Source organism: Solanum tuberosum, unplaced genomic scaffold, assembly GCF_000226075.1.
Source record: "Solanum tuberosum cultivar DM 1-3 516 R44 unplaced genomic scaffold, SolTub_3.0 scf00198, whole genome shotgun sequence".
NCBI lineage: Eukaryota > Viridiplantae > Streptophyta > Magnoliopsida > Solanales > Solanaceae > Solanum > Solanum tuberosum.
Window position 1 is genome coordinate 525,858 of NW_006239121.1, and position 20,433 is coordinate 546,290.

The window sequence follows — 20,433 nt, forward strand, 5'->3', positions numbered from 1 at the left end:
TTTCAAGAATTTTTGAATCATTAATAGTCATATACTATGCACTCCATTTTATATATTTTTTTAAAGGAGAACGCAATATTTATCGTTAATAAATAAAAATGAAGATAGGGAAAATATTAGTATTTGAGAAGTGTATAGCCACACTCCACACTCCACTTTTAGTGATCTGATTAGTCATCACTCCATTATTCTCTAACTAATTACTCTGAATCTAAGGATTAATAATTGGACTATTACTTCCTCCATCCAACAATAGTTGTCATTATCCTTATATTTATAGTTTCTTAAGAAGTGTGTAAAATCAATAGTGGACAACTATTGTTAGAGAAAGAATATTATTTATATAGTTAAGTCTTTAAAACAGTCTTTTCACATAATTTTCCCTATATTATTTGAGAAGTGTATTCCTAATCCTCTCTCCGTCGACTTTTAATTGTCATGGTTTTCTTTTATAGAGTCAAAAGATAAGATTGTTGACGTACTTTTTGTATAGTTCTTGAATATTTTATTTTTTTGTTCAAACTATCGAATTAATGTGATCTAACTTAACTTTAAAAAATTGGTTAAATTAATTTTCAAATAGCGCAACATACCAATGAAAAGTGGACGGATGGAGTATTACTGTATTATCCTCTAACTAATTACACTGAATTTAAGGATAAGTAAATGGAGTCAGATCATAAAATATTTGCACATTTATATATAATATCGTTTGTTTGTTCAAATAAGTAGGCAAATTCTAACAACTCTCTTTGCTATATGTTTGATGAACGTTTATTATTAGACTAATTACCCCCACAAGGTAATACTTCTACTTAATTATATTATTATCACCGTTCCAAATTATATGGACATCTTACTACAAGTATTTGTCTCATATTACTTGATCACTTATTAAATCAGGATGAAATTAATTAATTTTTTTCATTTTAACCCCAACAATTAATATGGCTTTGGAAGTTTAAACAAATTTTGAAGATGTAATTTTTTTTTAAGAGGCTAATTAATATGAACAAAGGGCAAAATAGTAAAGTTGATCAATATATTAATAATCTCTTAATTACCGTGTAAAACAGAAAGTGTCTATCTAATATGGAACGGAGGGAGTATATATCTTAGTCTAGAGAAAACAAATGTAGAAAAATTTAACAACTTGACATAATTAAATTCATAACCACACGCATAGAATAAGACAATTAGAAAACTCTATAAATTTAATTTGTGTTACCCAATGGATTAACTCATCACTAATCAAAATTAAAGCAGCAAAATATATAATTACTTTTCTAAAGTTCAAAATGTTTGTCAAAATTAATGTTGCATCATTCCTAGTTGCACTTTTTGTGGTACTTGTTGAGGGTAGTAACGTGATCGAGAGTATTGTTGAAGATCATGAGCATTCAATTGGAACTCAATGGGCTGTGTTAGTAGCTGGATCAAGTGATTGGTATAATTACAGACACCAGGTAATATATACATAAATTTAATATAAATGTGATACTACACATGCTAATTTCATATGAATCAGTACTGAAAAACACTCGTGTTCATCTAGCAATAACATCAAAGATGAAAGTAAAAAATAATGAACCACCATCATGCGTAATTGTTCAATGTTCAAAGAGTTGGTAATGACTTTCTTCCTATCGAGAGATAATAGTAAGTTGGGAGAAAGACATTCATATATTCTCCAGGCACGAGACCCAATTTGTCACAAAAGTGAAAACATAGTTAAGGTTGAATAAGTTAACTTATGGTTAAAAATAAAGTAATGAAAAGACAAAAGATTGTTTGGAAAACCACTAAAAAAATTGTTTCTTAGATTGATTAATTTCTTAATTTGGGCTAAAATTTCAGGCTGATATATGTCATGCTTATCAATTACTGAAGAAAGGCGGTCTAAAAGATGAACACATTATTGTATTCATGTATGATGACATTGCTTACAATTCTGAAAATCCTAGACCTGGAGTTATCATAAATAAGCCACATGGCCCTGATGTGTACAAAGGAGTACCCAAGGTACGTAAGTATGAGTTTTGAATATTATAATGACGATTTCAAGTGTCAATAACATATACTATTTGAGAAAAAATTAATGAATTCAATCGAACTCGTATTTGAACTTCTAGTTCCGCCCCCTGATTATTTGTAATTACTTAAATCTAATGTATGTATATATATATTAGATATATACACACTTGATTAATTTTTTTATGAGATTTATATTTGTAGGATTACACGGGAAAAAATTGTAATGCTCAAAACTTTTATGGTGTTATCCTGGGAAACAAAAGTGCTCTAACTGGAGGCAGTGGAAAAGTTGTGAACAGTGGTCCAAATGATTATATTTTTATTTACTATGCTGATCATGGTGGTCCGGGTGTAATTGGTAAAGTTTTTTAATTTCTTACTCCAATTAAAATACAATATAAAATATTGTTGACCAAAGTTTTTAATTAATCTAATTTTGTCATGTTTAGAAATGCCTGTAGAACCACCGATTTATGGCAAGGACCTAAATGAGGTCTTGAAGAAAAAACATGGTTCTAGGACTTATAAAAAAATGGTAAGTAAATTTTGTGCTAGCTAGTTTAGTTTAAATTGTTAATTAATTAGGTATTTTACTTGGAAGCTTGTGATTCTGGAAGCATATTTGAAGGTCTTCTTGATAAAGGTTTAAATATTTATGTAACGACTGCATCAAAATCCGATGAAAATAGTTTTGCTACGTATTGTGCACCAAAAGATTACGAAGATACTTGCTTGGGAGATTTGTTCAGTGTTTCTTGGCTAGAGAATAGGTATGTATGTATGTATATGCTTGTTACATTCTTTAATTTGACATGCTTATTATTGAATTAAATAAAAAAATAATTTAAAAAATGTGATATATTATATGTCAAATTAAACTAACTATACTTTAATTTGTAATTTGTATAAATCAGTGATTTGCAGGATCGACGAGTTGAAACTTTGAAGAAACAGTTTCGACGGGTAAGATCACGTAGTTGTTAATTGTTAAATTCAAAATTTTATAAATGTAATTATTAACTTCTCGTTGGATCATTTATATCAGATTCGTAAAAGAGTGTTAAATAATGGTACAGAAGGTTCCCATATGATGGAATATGGTGATTTACATATACATGAGGATGCTCTTTCCAAATATATGGGTTCTAATTCCCCACAACATACTTCTTCTTCTACCAATAACTACCCCTCGAACTCAAGACATGTTAATCAACGCGATGTTCAACTCTTGTATCTCATATCCAAGGTGATTAATTAATCTTACATAACTTTAACTTTTGTGCGTAATTTACGTACGTAAAACAATGTTTAAATATACGATCAATTTCACAGTTTCAGAATTCTCCGGAAGGGTCTATAAGAAAATCAGAAGGCTTATAGGAAACTAAGTGAAGTTATATCAGAAAGAGAACATGTAGACAAGAGTGTAAAACATATTGGACTAAATTTTATTTGGAGTTAATAATGGTCCAGAAGTGCTCAACATTGTTAGACCTGCTGGACAACCCCTTGTTGATGATTGGGATTGTCTTAAATCCTTTGTAAGTATATACTACACGTCTATATGTTATAATAACGATCATATATATAAATTGACAATATTTACGTTGATGTATGTATGTACGTACAGGTGAAGATATTTGAGTCGCATTGTGGATCATTGACTAGCTATGGTAAAAAACACGTTCGTGGATTTGCTAATATGTGTAATGCTGGAATTCAAAGGGACCAAATGGATGCAGCTGCTAAACAAACATGTTCTTCTTAATTAAGGAATTAATTAATTACTGATCATGTAGCTTGTATTAAGCAACTTCATTATTATTAATAAATCTTATGACTACTATTGCTACTTAATTCTTTATATGTTATACGTACCAAAGGCCAAGTATTGATGGGAAGAGTTAGTGATCGATCTATATATATCAAGAATAAGCTAAGTCATGCATGGTTTGCTTCGACGATTATGTATATATTGTAGCTTGATTTAGGTCACTCATTTTAAGAAAATTGTAGCTTAATTATAATATGTTTAGTCCACAGATAATAATTATATTATATATGTATCCACCAAGGTTTTCTTAAGAAACGAAGTTACTAAATTATTAACGTTTAAATGGGGTGAAAATTGGAGGGATTTGAAGGATAAATACACACTTAACATATTGTTCATTGATGTTGAATGGAAGAGAAAATAAGTAAAGGCCTTTTTTAACTTAAGTACACTTTAAGTAGTCATTGATGAAGTAGAGAGATATTGAACAAACTATAAAATCAGTAATATTTTTTGTGAGTAATTTTTATTGTACTTTTGAGAGAGGAGGTCTCGCTTTAGTTGCCTAGTGAGTCTTTTTTAACTTTAAAAATTAATGACGATAATATCTAAAACTTTATAAAAACAAATTTAAAAGTTGATGATTGTGATGATAATGATTATATTGGAGGAACTTTTGCAGAGGTTTAGATGAAGAAGAAAGGGAGAAAAAAAACAAAGGTAAAAGAATAGGAATCCAATACACAAAAATTAAGAAAAAAAATGAAAAATTGAAATGATAGATGCAAATAACAATTGATATATAATGTAACATATCGGAAATTTCTAAGCTAAGACCCCAATCATTTTATAACACCTCGTAACTCTGCTCTACAAATTTGAATCGTTCGTGTAACACCTTGGACTTCTAAAAGGGCTAAAGAGAGGGTAACAGGCAAGTCTATGAACCAAAAATGGACCATAGACCCTCACGACACCCTAAATGGTCCGTTTAAGGAATGGTGGCCAACCGTCCAAGGTTGATAAGGTGGGGGTCACCTGGATGGGATCCTAGATGGTATGTGGTTGCTTGTACGGTCCGTTTAGGGGTCCGTACAAGTCACCCATCAGTTTTTAAGTTTTGGGTCAACTTCAAACAATCATATCTCTCAGCACATAATGAATTAGGTAGCCCGTGGCCTATCAGCTTAAAGGCAATTAAGTCCTCTTTCCAACGCTACTAAGTTTGTCTCATTTCGAGTTCGAATTAAAAAGTTATGCCCGTTTTAGTGAAGCCTTGTCGGGCAGGTGAAGCTTCACGGCCAGCTATACGGCCGGTGAAGTGTTTCACGGACCGTGGAGTCTTAAACGGTCCGTGAAACCTTCCTTTTAAGGAACCTCGTCAGTTTTTTAAGTTAGGATAGTTTTGGTCTTTCTCATATGCATTTGGTACTTAAACTACGTCGTTTTAACTCATATTTTAAGTCTAAACCACAATGTTTTACACCTAATTAAGGGCTTAGAAAGTGTTAATCAATTCTTTTACGTTCATTAACACTTCAAGGCATTAGAGCAAGGTTCCAAGAGGAGAAAAGCTAGGGTTTCGAGCGTTCTTCGAGTATCGTCAATTTCGCTAAGAACTCTGTTCTTCCAATGTATCTAAGGCTATCATAGTGATGAACTAGTTCGTCCTCACACCTTACATCTACTTTCAAATCAGTAAAAAAGTAATCTAGGGTTCTATCCTTAGATTTCAGTATTCTTGAGATAGTTGATTTTGAGTTCTTGAGTTCCTGATTCTTTTTTAAATTCTATTCCTAATTATTGAATTGCTATATGTTATGCATTGAGATTCTTGAGTTGATTTGTTCATGTCTATATTTCAGCATGAACCATATGAATTGAGTATTCTTGAGATGAGTGGTATCGTTGAGTTATGAGTTCTGAGAATTGAGTTTTCTATATTGTTATTGAGATCCTTGAGTTGAATCGTTCATGTCTATATTTCAATATGAACCCTATTTTGGGTTATAAATATTGAGAATTATTTAAAGCCAACATTTGTGTTTTTAAATTGAATTTTTGAGGAAGAAAAGAGCAGTTTGAGAAAAAGTATAAGGGACTAAAATTTTCCCAAATGTTTCGTTTTTACATGAAGGTAAGAGTTTTCATAAAGATTGAGTACAAAGCAGTTAACTCTTAAAGAGGTCCCTTTTGAGTAATTATCTCAACCTAGAATGTATTTTTACATTGAGCAAAGAGAAACCTTGTTTTCTAAATGAACAATGAGTTTTAGAGATATTTCAGAGCAGTAACATCTTTTAAGAGGATAGTTTGAGCAATTATCTCGAACTAGAGAAAGAGTATGTTTTTATACATTTGAGGAAGAGTATATATATTATTAGGAGTAGACTTAGAGGTGTACATGATCGGGTTGGTTCGGGTTTTTTCAAATTATCAAAACCAAAACTATTTGTGTCAGATTTTTTAAAATTTATAAAATCAAAACCAAACCAATAAAACTCGGGTTTTTCAGATTTTTCGGGTTTTTCCGATAAAGTATTCATACAAACATATAATTTACTTGTACTAAATATTTCTTTAGTCCTATCAAAATACAACTATCTAAGGTGTTTCTTATGAAAATAACACAAACTATGATATGATTAATGACACTTAAAATATCCAACAAAAATAATAATAATGAAATCGCATAAAATAAATATTGCAAATTAATAAGTCATAATGAAAATGATCATTATTTAAAAGTACTAAATTATGCTAAAATGTGTTTAATAAGTATAAGTTAAATGACTAAATATTAAAGGAAATTAAAATTAGATTATGTATTTTAATTGTCTAAACCAATGTAAAACTAAAGAACAAATATTCAATATTATTGACATTCTTAGTGTTGAATCGGTTTTCTTTTTGCATTAGTATTAATCTGATTTTGATTTAAGCTTTATTATAATTACCAACATCCATGGATTATAATCTTTATTGGACCATTCAGAATTCTATGTTTCAAACTTGAAATAATATATTAAAAGATAAAAACTATGAAAAAGTATAAGAAATGTATCAAAGTAAATATTTTTATGTATAAAATAAAATTTTTAAATTATATATATAACGTCGGGTTGGTTTGGTCTTCGGTTATTTTTTTTAGTTAAAACCAAACCAATCCAAATATAATCGGGTTTTTTTTTCCAATATCAAACCAAGTAAAACCAAATCACTAGTCGGGTTTTTTCGGTTTGACTCGGTTTACGGTTTGGTTTGGTTTTCGGTTCAATTTTGTACACCTCTAGGAGTAGTATTGAGCACCGATATGGGGGAGAGTTCAGATAACTCACAACCCCCATAAACCATGTCTTGCCAACATGGGTACAAGAGATGAATCCTTAGTGCCTTCGGGCAGAGCTTAGTGGATCCACTTAGTTGAGAGGTTCTATATCCCGGTACGATATAAGACAGTTCTGACAGCATGGGCAAGACATTGTATCATCACGTGGTTCATAGTGATGGTTGTCGGTGAGTTAAAGTGTATTTTTATATATCACTTATTATGTTGAGTTTCGGAGATGAATAAGTATTGTTGTAAAGTTTAAATGATTTCATGCTTTTAATTATTTACATTCAGTTGGATTTATGTTATATCTATTGCAGTCCTTTTCACTTTGGTTGTATTACATACTCGTATATTCAAATGTATTGATGTCATTCGACCTGCATCTTTTTATGATACAGATACAAGTGTTCATGATCATCGACATGCGTTCCGTTGAGATCACTCTACACTCCAGATAGTTTTGGTGAGCCCCCCTTGCATCGGAGGACTTCACATTTACTTTTAGTTTAGTTGTTTTGAGGCGTCGTGGGTCTTGTCCCGACACCTATCTTAAGTATTAGAGGTTTCATAGATAGATAGAGTTTAGGAGTCTTTCAGTATGTACTTTTCCTTGAGCTATTTTTGCAAACTATTATACTTGTGTTATTGAGTATTTTACATACAATTTGAGTTAAGTATTTACTTTGAGTTTAAATGTTCAAAAATTCTATTTTTAAGCCTTTTATCGCTTGAGTAAATCTTCACCGAAGTAGTCAGTCAGGCAAAGGATTCGCTTGGGGACTAACAATGGTTCTTGAGTGCCATCAACGTCCAAGATGTAAGCTCGGAGCATGACACATAAATTGCACATATTTTCTGATAAAATTCATGAGTATGTAGAAGTTTCCATCAATGGAGGCAACAGATCTTAACTCGGATGAAGAAAGAGTTGTTAAGCACAAAGAAGAGTAATGTGAAAATGGAAAATTCTCATTCCAATCCTATGAACTACAAAGTTGTATCTGGATATCTTTATATACAAAATAAAAGCATCTAACTAGTCTAGCTGAGCTGTACATTTTCCTAACTAACCAATCTGCATCAACTACACCTCACTAACTGTTCGAATAATAATCAACTTAACTAACTAACTCGTGCCATGTCACTGATCCAGGTGAAGCTCCATGTCATCAATCCAGGTGCTATTCATTCTCAACACTCCCCCTCAAGTTAGGTGATGAAAAAACATTAATCATCCCTAGCTTGTCTACAAGATAGTTGTGTTGTCCTCTCCCTAGTGCTTTGGTAAATAGATCAGCCTCTTGATCCTTTGAAGAAACATATTCAGTCTTGATCACTCCTTCCTGAATTTTGTCTCTGATAAAATGTAGATTGGTTTCTATGTGCTTTGTCCTTTCATGAAAAATGGGGTTTGCAGCAATTTGTATTGCTGACCTTCTATCACTCGGTAAAGTCACTGGTAATTTCTCTAATTCATCAAGATGCCATGCTTTGATCTTTCAATCTCAATCCCAAGAAAGTACTTCATTTCACCAAGATCTTTAATTTTGAACCTGGACTGCAGTGCCCTATTTGCTTCCAAAATGAGTTGATGGTCATTTCCTGTGATCAGGAGATCATCCACATAAATCAGTATAACCACCATTCTTGTATCCAATTTTTTTGTGAATAAGGAATAATCAAAATGGCTTTGAGTAAAGCCAGATTCAAGCAGTGCCTCAGTAAGCTTCAAGTTCTATTGTCTTGAGGCTTGTTTGAGTCCATATAGGGATTTTTGCAGCCTGCATACTTTGTTCTCCCTCTGGATGGGAAATCCCTATGGGACTTGCATATACACCTCATCAAACAAATCTCCTTGCAAGAAAGCATTATATACATCCATTTGGTAGAGGCACAAATTATGAGAAGCTGCAAGAGCTAGGAACAACCATCACTGTGACCATTTTCACCACATGGGAAAAGGTTTCTTGATAATCTATGCCCGCTTGCTGGATATAACCCTTAGCTACCAATCTGACTTTGTATCTATCAACATTACCATTGGCCTTGTACTTGATTTTATATACCCATTTACATCCAATAGTACCTTATGAGGAGGTAAATCAGTTAAGGACCAAATGTTGTTGTCTTGAAGAGCCTGAAGCTCCAGATTCATAGCTAGAATCCACTTAGGATCTAAAACAGCCTCAGCATAACTTTGAGGCTCCTTTAGGGAAGTGAGCTTGGTTAGAAAAGCTTGATATGTACCAGACAAGCCTGAATTTGACATGTAGTTGGACATAGGATATTGACATGAATTCGAAGAACTAGTGTGAGGCTTACTACTGCAAATGTATTCATGCATCCATAAGGGTTGAGTTTTTAGTCTGGTAGATTTTCTAACCTCCACACCAACTGCAGGGACAGGTGGTATTGGAGCAGGAGAATTGTCATCAGGTACCACATTAGTGGGTTCATCTATGTTATCATGTGGAGGGGCCATAGGTGCTGGATCAGGCACAACAGCAGGAATGGGGCATGAATCTATGGTCATAACACCATATGGAAACAATGTCAGCTTGCCAGTTTGTAAAAGCTGAAAGGGAAAAATAGATTCCCTAAATTGTACATCCCTGCTAACAAAAAAATTGTTAGTCAACAAGTTATAGAGCCTATATCCTTTCTTTGTGGCTGAGTATCCCATGAGAACTGCCCCCATGGACTTAAGCTCAAACTTGTCTCCTTTGGTAAGGGTGTTTGCAAAACATAAACACCCAATAGTTCACATGTGTTGTAGGGAAAGACTTCTACCATACAACAATTCAAAGACTGATTTGCTATTCAGGACAAACAGTGGCAATCTATTGATGATGTAAACAACATTGTGGACACACTCTCCTCAAAATTTGAGAGGCAAATGACCTTGAAGTCTTATTGCTCTAGCAACCTCTAGAATATGTTTGTGTTTTCTCTCAACTAAGCCATTCTGTTGAGGTGTATGTACACAGGACCTCTGATGGATCATCCCATAAGATTGAAACAAAGCATTTCATTCTGAGTTAAAGAACTCTGTACCATTATCACTTCTAAACACTTTGACAGTTGCACTAAACTGAGGTTTTATTAATGCAAAAAGTTGTTTCAATATGACAATTACATCACTCTTCAACTTCAACAAAAAAATCCAAGTCATTCTACTATGATCATCAACCAAAGTAAGGAAATATCTGCTCCCATCAGGATTACACACTCTATAAGGTCCCCATACATCAGCATGTATAATCTCTAAAGGTGTAGCAAGTCTATTGTTTCCGGTAGGGAAAGACAATCTCCTTTGTCTAGCTAATGGACAAATGGTACAATCCTTTATTCTACTACTACTATTACTACTTGAATTAAACTTCATGTTTGGTATCTTCTCCAGTACTTTGTCAGGAGAATGACCCAGCCTTTGATGCCAAACTGCTAAGTCTTCTCCTGCATCAGCAATTTTGGACTGTACAGTTGCCACCATAGTTTTCTGAAAATCCTTCAGCTGCAACTGCATCCTGTACAATTCATTAACAACTCTACCAATCCCCTTCACCTTCCCACTGTGAAGGTCTTAAATGATGCATAGATCAGGATAAAAACTAATAAAACACCTTAAATCCCTGGTTAGTTTTGTGACTGATAGAAGATTATACTGAAACTTTAGTATGTACAAGACATTAGTAACCTTGCTCCCATATTCCAAATCACAAGAACCAATGCATGATACTTCAGTAGCATTACCATCTGGCAAATAGACCTTTCTTGGACATCTGTCATCTAATCTTCTAATGTCACTAAGCAGGTTTTTGTTGTAAGTCATGTGATTAGTTGCTCCTGAATCTACTATCCACTTAACATAATCAATGTTATGTTTGGCTAGGAAAGAATGAAGTATACCTATCACATTTTTTCCATCTATCACATTGTCCTTGTTGATCAACTTTATCAGTTGTTCATACTGATCTTGAGTAAACATGATGCCTGCTTTGCGACCTGTTTCATTAGCATTTGCCATACTTAGATGAGGGTCCTTTTCTTGAGCTTGTTGCTCTTCATACTTCACTGCATTAGCTGATGTATTGAATCCTCCTGATGCATTTTGATTTCCTCTCATTCTTCTCCTTCCTCTAGTGTCTGATGGGTACCCATGCACCTTCCAACATCTTTCAATTGTATGACCTCTCATTCCACAATGATCACAATAGAAATCACTTTTCTTCCTTGGCTTAAAATTGTTCTCAACATCCTTATAGCTTCCACCAGGACTTCTTTGATTTCCAGTGATTTTGTTCCTGTTGCTAAACAAAGTTGTTCCATCCATAGATTCACCTACATGTACTGCCTTCCCCAGTGATCTATGACTCTCTTCTGATATCACCATTGAGTAAGCCTTGTTCAAGCTTGGAATTGGATTTGTCATCATGATTTGACTTCGACATTGCACATAGGAATCATTCAGTCCCACTAGGAACTGCAAAAGTCTCTGGTACTCATAATGCTCGATATATTTCTTCGATTCTACACATTCACACCCAGGGCATGGCATGAGGGCATCAAATTCCTCCCATAGCTCCTTCATCTTTGAGAAATAGCTTGAAACAGAAGATGTGCCCTGAGTCAAATTGTTTATCTCTGTGTGCAGATGGAAAACTCTAGATCCATCAACCTTATCCAACCTCTCATTTAGATCTACCCACACCTTGTGTGCACTTGAAGCATACATGATTCCACTCAACAGCTCCCTACTCACATTATTCATTATCCATGATAGCACAATTGCATTGCACTTTTCCTACAATTCATGCAGAGATTCATCAAACTTATCCTTTGTGTATCTTCCATCCACAAATCCTAACTTGTTCTTTCCTACTAATCCAATTGTCATCGATCTTCTCCAAATTGCGTAGTTCTCTGGACCAGTTAGAGAGAAAGAAAACAAATTGTTACCTAGAGTATCACAAGCCTGCAAATATAACGGATGATAATGATCTATAGTCACTGATGTGTTCAAATTGCTTCCAGCAGCAGCACAAATTCCTTCAGTCTCCATTGTTACTCTTCGAAGCTTCTGAAATTTGAGAGCTCTGTTTCAACAATGGCGGATAAAAGAAAGATACTCTCGATCACACTCTATTCACGATCTATCCCGCTCTAATACCATAATAAAATTCATGAGTATGCAGAAGTTTCCATCAATGGAGGCAACAGATCTTAACTCAGATGAAAAGAGAGTTGTTAAGCACAGAGAAGAGTCATGTGAAAATGGAAAATTCTCATTCCAATCGTATGAACTACAAAGTTGTAGCTGGCTATCTTTATATACAAAATAAAAGCATCTAACTAATCTAGCTGAGCTGTACACATTTTCCTAACTAACCAATCTGCATCAACTACACCTCACTAATTGTTCTAACATTAATCAACTTAACTAACTAACTCGTGTCATGTCACTGATCCAGGTGAACCTCTATGTCATCAATCCATGTGCTATTCATTCTCAACAGTTTCTTACAAACTAAAACTGAAAGACAAAAGGAGGTATATATGCTATTTAAAAATAATTTTATAGGGTAACACGACTCCCATAAATTTTAAGCGTCTCTTAAAAAAAGTACTCCCTCTATTCCATATTAAGTTAATTTTTGAGGTGTTTCACACCCTTTAAGAAAAGTAGATTAAGACATAAATTGAACCTAGTTTTCCATTTTTATCCTTATTAATTATTGTCAAATTTATGATTAAAATAACTAAATATTAATTAATCACTAATTCCAATACTAACTAATGAAGGATAAAATTGGAAGAACACTCTAAAAGTAGTCTTGAAAACTGAACAATTAAGTTAATTTGAAAAATGGAAAATACCTAAAAAATTAACTTAATATGGAATGGAGGGAGTATTAGTTAAAGGGAACTTTATGTATTTTCTCTTATTGAAACATCATTTTCATCATTAATACTAATATTTTCAGATTCTTAATGGCTATTAATAAGGTTCTGTATTAATCACTTTGTGAATGTTGTGAATGGCTCCTAAATCAGTGCCGTCTTAATATCCACATTTGACATTACCAAAAGAAATATACTTAATACTCCATCTAACTCAGATTATAACTTTACTCCATTTAACAAAAATAGAATCTCACGTAGTAAATGAATATGCCAACTTGTGAATCATTAAATTTTTATTGAATAAATATTGTTTTGCGTGAGTGACAATTCAAAAAATTAAAAATTGTATATCATTAATAATTTTACTATGAACGTAATATGTTTCTACAAGGATTTTTTTTTTATTGATTGATAATAAAGGAAAATATGAAACATGAAATTATGATATTTATATGTGATTTCAAATTCATGCACCTGATTAGCGAAGATTCGATTCTTCCACCTTATGAATTTCTTCTGCATTTTTTCATATTTTATTCACAAAACTAAAACGTAATATAGATGAAAGAAACACACAACATAACTTTAAGAATATTTTTTAACTTTCATGAGATATAAATTGTGAACATGCGTATAAAAAATAATTAATGATAGCATAAAAATCGAAAACACAGCATGAACAAAAAAGTATACATTGTATTGTAATCAATCTAAAATTTAGTCATATCCCGCAAAATCTTCTTCCTTGTACTTTTTTTTTCCAATAAATTTGGTAAAATTAATCTGAAGAAGTTGAATAACACTAAGAGCCTGTTTGGTATTACTGCTAAAAATTAGTTATTTTTAGAAGCATTTTTTAAAAATAGTTTTTGAAAAAAAAATAATCAATTTGTATTTTACTAATTCATTTGATGCGGTTTTAATATTAAGATTATTTTAAATATTTCTTATAAAAAAATTATTAAATTTTATTTTTATTAAATTAAAATGTGCATATTCAAATTTTCAATCAATATTATACATTGATGAATAAAAACAGTAAATTAAGTATTGATATAATATTAACATGCTAATATAAATATAATTAAAGATATCAAGCCAAATAAATTTAAGGGAAAATGCTCAAATATGTCATTGAACTTTAAGAAAAGGCTCATCTATGTCATATGTTTAGAGTTTGGCTCATCTATGCTATTTTCGTTTGAGAAATGGCTCATTCATGCCATTATTTGTTAACTAAAAAAAGTTTGGTTTTGCAAATTCATTTTTTACACGTGTTCAATTATGATTCGTTCACACCATTAATTAAATCATTTTTTAACAGAAAAATGTTCAAATATGTCATCGAACTTTTAGAAAAGGTTCATCTATATCATCTGTTTAAAGTATAGTTCATCTATGTCGTTTCAGTTAACAAATAATGGCATGAATGAACTTTTTCTCACATGAAAATGACATACATGAGCCAACCTTTTAACGAATGCATAGATAAGTCTTTTCTCCAATGACATATTTGAGACTTTCCCTGAATTTAAAAATCATTTCACAAATTAAATTACTACATATGAAAAACTCATCACAAAATAAATAAATATATAAGATACATTAGTGAATATGTATATATGACAGAAATATTCTGATCTTGTAATAATAAAAAAAAATTCATCTACTTTTTCAGCTAAAAGAACTATTAGCCAAACACCTTATTGTTTTCAAAAAAAAAAAAATTCCCTCATAATTTTCCCTATAGTATTTGAAAAGCGTATTCCACATACTACTCCATTATCCTCTAACTAATTACACTGAATTTAAGGATTAATAAATGGAGTAAGGTCATAAATTATTTGCCCATATATATATGTCGTTTGTTTTTTGTTCAAATAAGTAGGCAAATTCTAACAACTCTCTTTGCTATATGTTTGAAGAACGTTTATTATTAGGCTATAATTACCCCGTTAAGGTAATACTTCTACTTAATTATATCCTCCGTCCCATATTAATTAGTTGGTCACTTTTCATTTTACATTGTGTTTAAAAAAATCAATAAGCAGATGATTTTACTACTTCATCCCTTAAAAAACCTTATTGGAAATTTAACAAATAAATGTGAACACTTGCAAAAAGAATTAATTAAAGGGTAATATAGAAAAAAATTAATTAATGCTTTCTTAATTTAGTAAGCTGATCAACTAATATGTGACAACTATATTTAGTATAATGATCAACTAATATGGGACCGAGGGAGTATATTATTACCACCGTCCCATATTAGATGGGCATGTTAGTAAAAGTATTTGTCTCATATTACTTGATCACTTACTAAATAAAGATAGAATTAATTATTTTTTTCCAATTTTACCCCTATAGTTAATATGACTTTGGAAGTTATAACAAATTTTAAAATTCAAAATTGCTTTTTTTTTCAAGAGGTTAATTAATATGAACAAAAAGGAAAAATAATAAAATTGATCAATTTATTAATAATTTCTTAATTACCGTGTTAAATAGAAAATGTTCATCTCATATATGAAACAGAGGGAGTACATATCTTAGTCTAGAGAAAACAAATGTAGAAATTTAACAACTTGACATAATTAATTTCACAACCACTCGCCTAGAATAAGACAATTAGAAAACTCTATAAATTTAATTTGTGTTACCCAATGGATTAACTCATCACTAATCAAAATTAAAGGAGCAAAATATATAATTACTTTTCTAAAGCTAAAAATGTTTGTCAAAATTAATGTTGCATCATTCCTAGTTGCACTTTTTGTGGTACTAGTTGAAGGTAGTAACGTGATAGAGAGTATTGTTGAAGATCATGAGCATTCAATTGGAACTCAATGGGCTGTGTTAGTAGCTGGATCAAGTGATTGGTATAATTACAGACACCAGGTAATATATACATATATTTAATATCAACGTGATACTACACATGCTAATTTTATATAAATCAGTACTGAAAAGTACGTGTATTCATCTCTTTAGCAATAAAGTCAAAGATGAAAGTAAAAATAATGATACCACCATCATGCGTAATTGTTCAATGTTAGTTGGTAATGACTTTAATTTCTTCCTACCCAGATATCATAGTAAGCCGGGAGAAAGGCACCAGACCGAATTTGTCGCAAACTTGAAAAGATATTTGACGTTGACTTAGTTAACTAACTAATGGTTAAAAATAAAGTAATGAAAAGATAAAAGATTGTTTAATTTAATTTAAATGTCTTATTTCCCTTAGAAAATCACTAATCATACTATATATTATAGTAAAAAAATTGTTTCTAAGATTGATTAATTTCATAATTTGGGCTAATAATTTCAGGCTGATATATGTCATGCTTATCAATTACTGAAGAAAGGCGGTCTAAAAGATGAACACATTATTGTATTCATGTATGATGACATTGCTTACAATTCTGAAAATCCTAGACGTGGAGTTATAATAAATAACCCACATGGCCAAGATGTGTACAAAGGAGTACCCAAGGTACATATGTATGTGTTTTGAATTTTATAACAACAATTTCAAGTGTCAATAACAAACATTATTTGAACAAAAATTAATGGATTCAATCGAACTCGTAGCTGGACTTCTAGCTCCGGCTCATGATTATTTGTCAAGATGTTATTACTTAAATCTAATATAAAATATATATATATATATATATAAACACACCCTTTTTGACCTATTTATGAGATTTATATTTGTAGGATTACACTGGAAAATATTGTAATGCTCAAAACTTTTATGGTGTTATCCTGGGAAACAAAAGTGCGTTAACTGGAGGCAGTGGAAAAGTTGTGAACAGTGGTCCAAATGATCATATTTTTATTTACTATGCTGATCATGGTGGTCCTGGTGTAATTGGTAAAAAAATTTAATTTCTTACTCCAACCAATATAAAATATTGTTCACCAAAGTATTTAATTAATCTAATTTTGTCATATTTAGATATGCCTATAGAACCATCAATTTATGCCAAGGACCTAAATGAGGTCTTGAAGAAAAAACATGCTTCTAGGACTTATAAGAAAATGGTAAGTAATTTTTGCTCTAGCTAGTTAAGTTTGAACCAATTTATATATATATATATGATCGATGTATGAATAATGAACATAGGTTGTTAATTAGTTAGGTATTTTACATGGAAGCTTGTGATTCTGGAAGCATGTTTGATGGTCTTCTTGAAGAAGGCTTAAATATTTATGTAACGACTGCATCAAAACCTGCTGAAGATAGTTGGGCCACGTATTGTTCTTTCAGTGGTGAACCTTGCCTTGGTGAGTGTCCACCAAAAGGTTTCAATAATACTTGCTTGGGAGATTTGTTCAGTGTTTCTTGGCTAGAGAATAGGTATGTTTGTATGTATATGTTTGTTACATTCTTTAATTTGACATCCTTATATATATGTTAAATTAAACTAACTATACTTTGAAATTTGTATAAATCAGTGATTTGCACGATCGCCGAGTTGAAACTTTGGAAAAGCAGTATCAACGGGTAATTAGTTTGTAAAGTTTCAAATATCATATAGTTAGGGAGTACGTAGTTGTTAATTTTTTATTCGAAATTTTATAAATGCAATTCTTAACTTCTTGTTGGATTTTTATTTTTATTTTTTTGAATTCGATCAGATTCGTAAAAGAGTGTTAAATAATGGTACACACGGTTCCCATGTGATGCAATATGGTGATTTACATATAAATAAGGATGCTCTTTCCAAATATATGGGTTTTAATTCCCCAACACATACTTCTTCTACCAATAACTACCCCACAAACTCAAGACATGTTAATCAGCGCGATGTGCAACTCTTGTATCTCTTATCCAAGGTGATTAATTAATTTTACATCCCTTTAACTTTTGTATGTACTTACGTAAAACAATGTTTAAATATACGATCAATTCACAGTTCCAGGATGCTCCGGAAGGGTCTACAAGAAAAAGTGAAGCTTATAGGAAACTAAGTGAAGCTATTTCAGAAAGAGAACATGTAGACAAGTGTGTAAAATATATTGGACAAATTTTATTTGGAGTTAAAAATGGTCCAGAAGTGCTCAACATTGTTAGACCTGCTGGACAACCCCTTGTTGATGATTGGGATTGTCTTAAATCCTTTGTAAGTATATACTACACGTCCATATGTTATAACAACGATCATATATACATTGACAGTATAAAAATAATAATATTACGTTGATGTACAGGTGAAGATATTTGAGTCGCATTGTGGATCATTGACTAGATATGGTAGAAAACACGTTCGTGGATTTGCTAATATGTGTAATGCTGGAATTCAAAGGGACCAAATAGATGCAGCGGCTAAACAAACATGTTCTTCTTAATTAAGGAATTAATTAATTACTGATCATGTAGCTTGTATTAAGCAGATTCATTACTATTAATAAATCATATGACTACTATTGCTACTTGATACTTTTTGATGTTTGTCTCATTAACACTTGGTAGAAAGATGCATGCATTCCTTGTCAAAATGTTTTTCAACCTTTAGTCAGTTAAATTAAAAATAACAAATAATGATTCAACTCAATTAAATATATAAACCATCCATATTCATATTGTTTTAACATTAAGAGATATGGTTGTACTCCAAGTATATAACTAAGCAGAAGTCGTTATAATATTCTTATAGAAAGAAATATAGATTTCAAAACACAATAAAAATTTTCTTAAACTCTTAGGACTAACTGCATCATGTTGGGTATATAGCAAGAGTTAATGAGAAATGGAGGGAAGATGAAAAGCGAGAAACTTGAAAAGTTGGGAATTTGAAAAGTCCTCTTATGCTTTAATAAAAAAAACATTTCTCCCTCATCGGTGATGGAAAGAAAAATAGAAGAGTTTAAATAGAGAAACACTTCTATTAATTGTTAAAAAGGTTGGAAAGAGGGACCCTCCTCGCGCCGTCGTCGTCGCTCGCTCGGCTTTGACTTTGGCTTTAAAAAATGATCGATCGAGAGATTATTTATTTATTTAATTAATTAAACTAAATTAAATGGCCAAAACGTTTCAATTAATTAGTTAATTAACTGAAACGTTCCGACCCGACTCGTATCCGTGCGAGACCCATTTTATTTAAATTTCCCGCCGTTGGAAATGACTGTTCTGAAAGGTTGCAACTCTCAGGAACATCCATGACCGTTTGAAAGGTTGCAAACTTTCATTAATAGTCGTGTGGATTTTGAAAGGTTGCAACCTTTCGAAATCAGTTCCTCTTGGCTATAAATACCAGTTATTCTTCAGAATTTTTTAGTTACGAAAATTTCTAGTTTCTTCTTCTTCTTCTGCACAAATATTTTTTCGTGTACTTTACTGTCGTTGAGTGGCTCACTGACACCAGCGTTTTGGGTATCAATACACTGGTGATTGAGATCATTCTATCCTGGGCGGACATATTCTAAATCAAACCTCGGATACTAGAGGGGAATAATTTTCTTAAGGGGACACTATGCATTCAGTGGGCTTGATCTTTTTCCATTCTGTCTTTTACAGATTCTGGTATGTTTTACAGATTTTAGTTTTTGTGAATTAATTTATGTTCTTCTGTTCTTACCGGTTCATTAAACTTTGGTAACTTCGTGTTTCTGCAAAGTTTGTTGAAATCAGTAATTCTGTTTTAAACACAGATTGGCAACAATCTTAAGGAAATTATCTATTTTATTAATCTGTGTTTTTAGTGGAGACAAAAACCTTCGTGGTTTTATACTCCTATTAAGTATACAATTTAAGTTATTGCTTACTGAGTCATTTGTATCAATTTCTGTTTATTACATATTCTAAAATGGCAAATGATAATGTTACGGTGGCTGTTGCTGCACCAACCCGAACTGTTGTACCACCAATAGAGAAATCGGGAAAATTCTCTGGTGTGAATTTCAAAGGATGGCAGCAACGGGTATTTTTCTGGCTTACCACTCTTGGTTTGTAGAAATTTACCAATGAAGTAACTCCAATGCCTGCTGTTGAAATGCTAGACAGAGAAAAATTCATGATTATTGAAGCATGGATACAGGCAGACTTCCTATGTAAGGGCTACATTCTGAGTGCTTTAGAGGATGACTTATATAATATCTATAGTGCAATGACAACTTTGAAAGAATTGTAGGATGCACTTGAGAAGAAATATAAGACAGAAGATGCATGCTTGAAAAAGTTTGTGGTCGCAAAGTTTTTAGACTATAAAATGTCAGATAGTAAAACTGTTGGATCACAAGTGCAGGAACTTCAACTTATTTTCCATGATCTAATTGTTGAGGATATGGTAGTAAATGAACCTTTTACGGTGGCTGCAATGATCAAGAAGTTACCTCTTTCGTGGAACGACTTCAAGAATTATTTAAAGCACAAACGTAAGGAAAT

The 20,433-nt window shown here is 32.0% G+C and overlaps 2 protein-coding genes and 1 pseudogene across 2 annotated transcripts; 2 read left to right on the forward strand and 1 right to left on the reverse strand.

Moving 5' to 3' along the window:
• The first annotated feature begins 1,298 nt into the window (after positions 1 to 1,298).
• LOC102603308 (vacuolar-processing enzyme-like) lies at positions 1,299 to 3,802 on the forward strand (annotated as a pseudogene).
• A 6,368-nt stretch (positions 3,803 to 10,170) lies between these two features.
• On the reverse strand, positions 10,171 to 11,913 carry LOC107062083 (uncharacterized). The gene is made up of 2 exons (XM_015312309.1): positions 10,826 to 11,913; positions 10,171 to 10,714 (listed from the first exon to the last, which is right to left on the reverse strand). Exons 1-2 carry the CDS (start codon positions 11,911 to 11,913, stop codon positions 10,171 to 10,173), a joined length of 1,632 nt encoding a protein of 543 aa, XP_015167795.1.
• Positions 11,914 to 15,776: 3,863 nt separating this feature from the next.
• LOC102603642 (vacuolar-processing enzyme-like) lies at positions 15,777 to 18,398 on the forward strand. The gene is made up of 9 exons (XM_006355256.1): positions 15,777 to 15,944; positions 16,375 to 16,539; positions 16,764 to 16,920; positions 17,005 to 17,090; positions 17,189 to 17,406; positions 17,505 to 17,553; positions 17,688 to 17,885; positions 17,966 to 18,172; positions 18,261 to 18,398. Exons 1-9 carry the CDS (start codon positions 15,777 to 15,779, stop codon positions 18,396 to 18,398), a joined length of 1,386 nt encoding a protein of 461 aa, XP_006355318.1.
• The last annotated feature ends 2,035 nt before the right edge of the window (positions 18,399 to 20,433 follow it).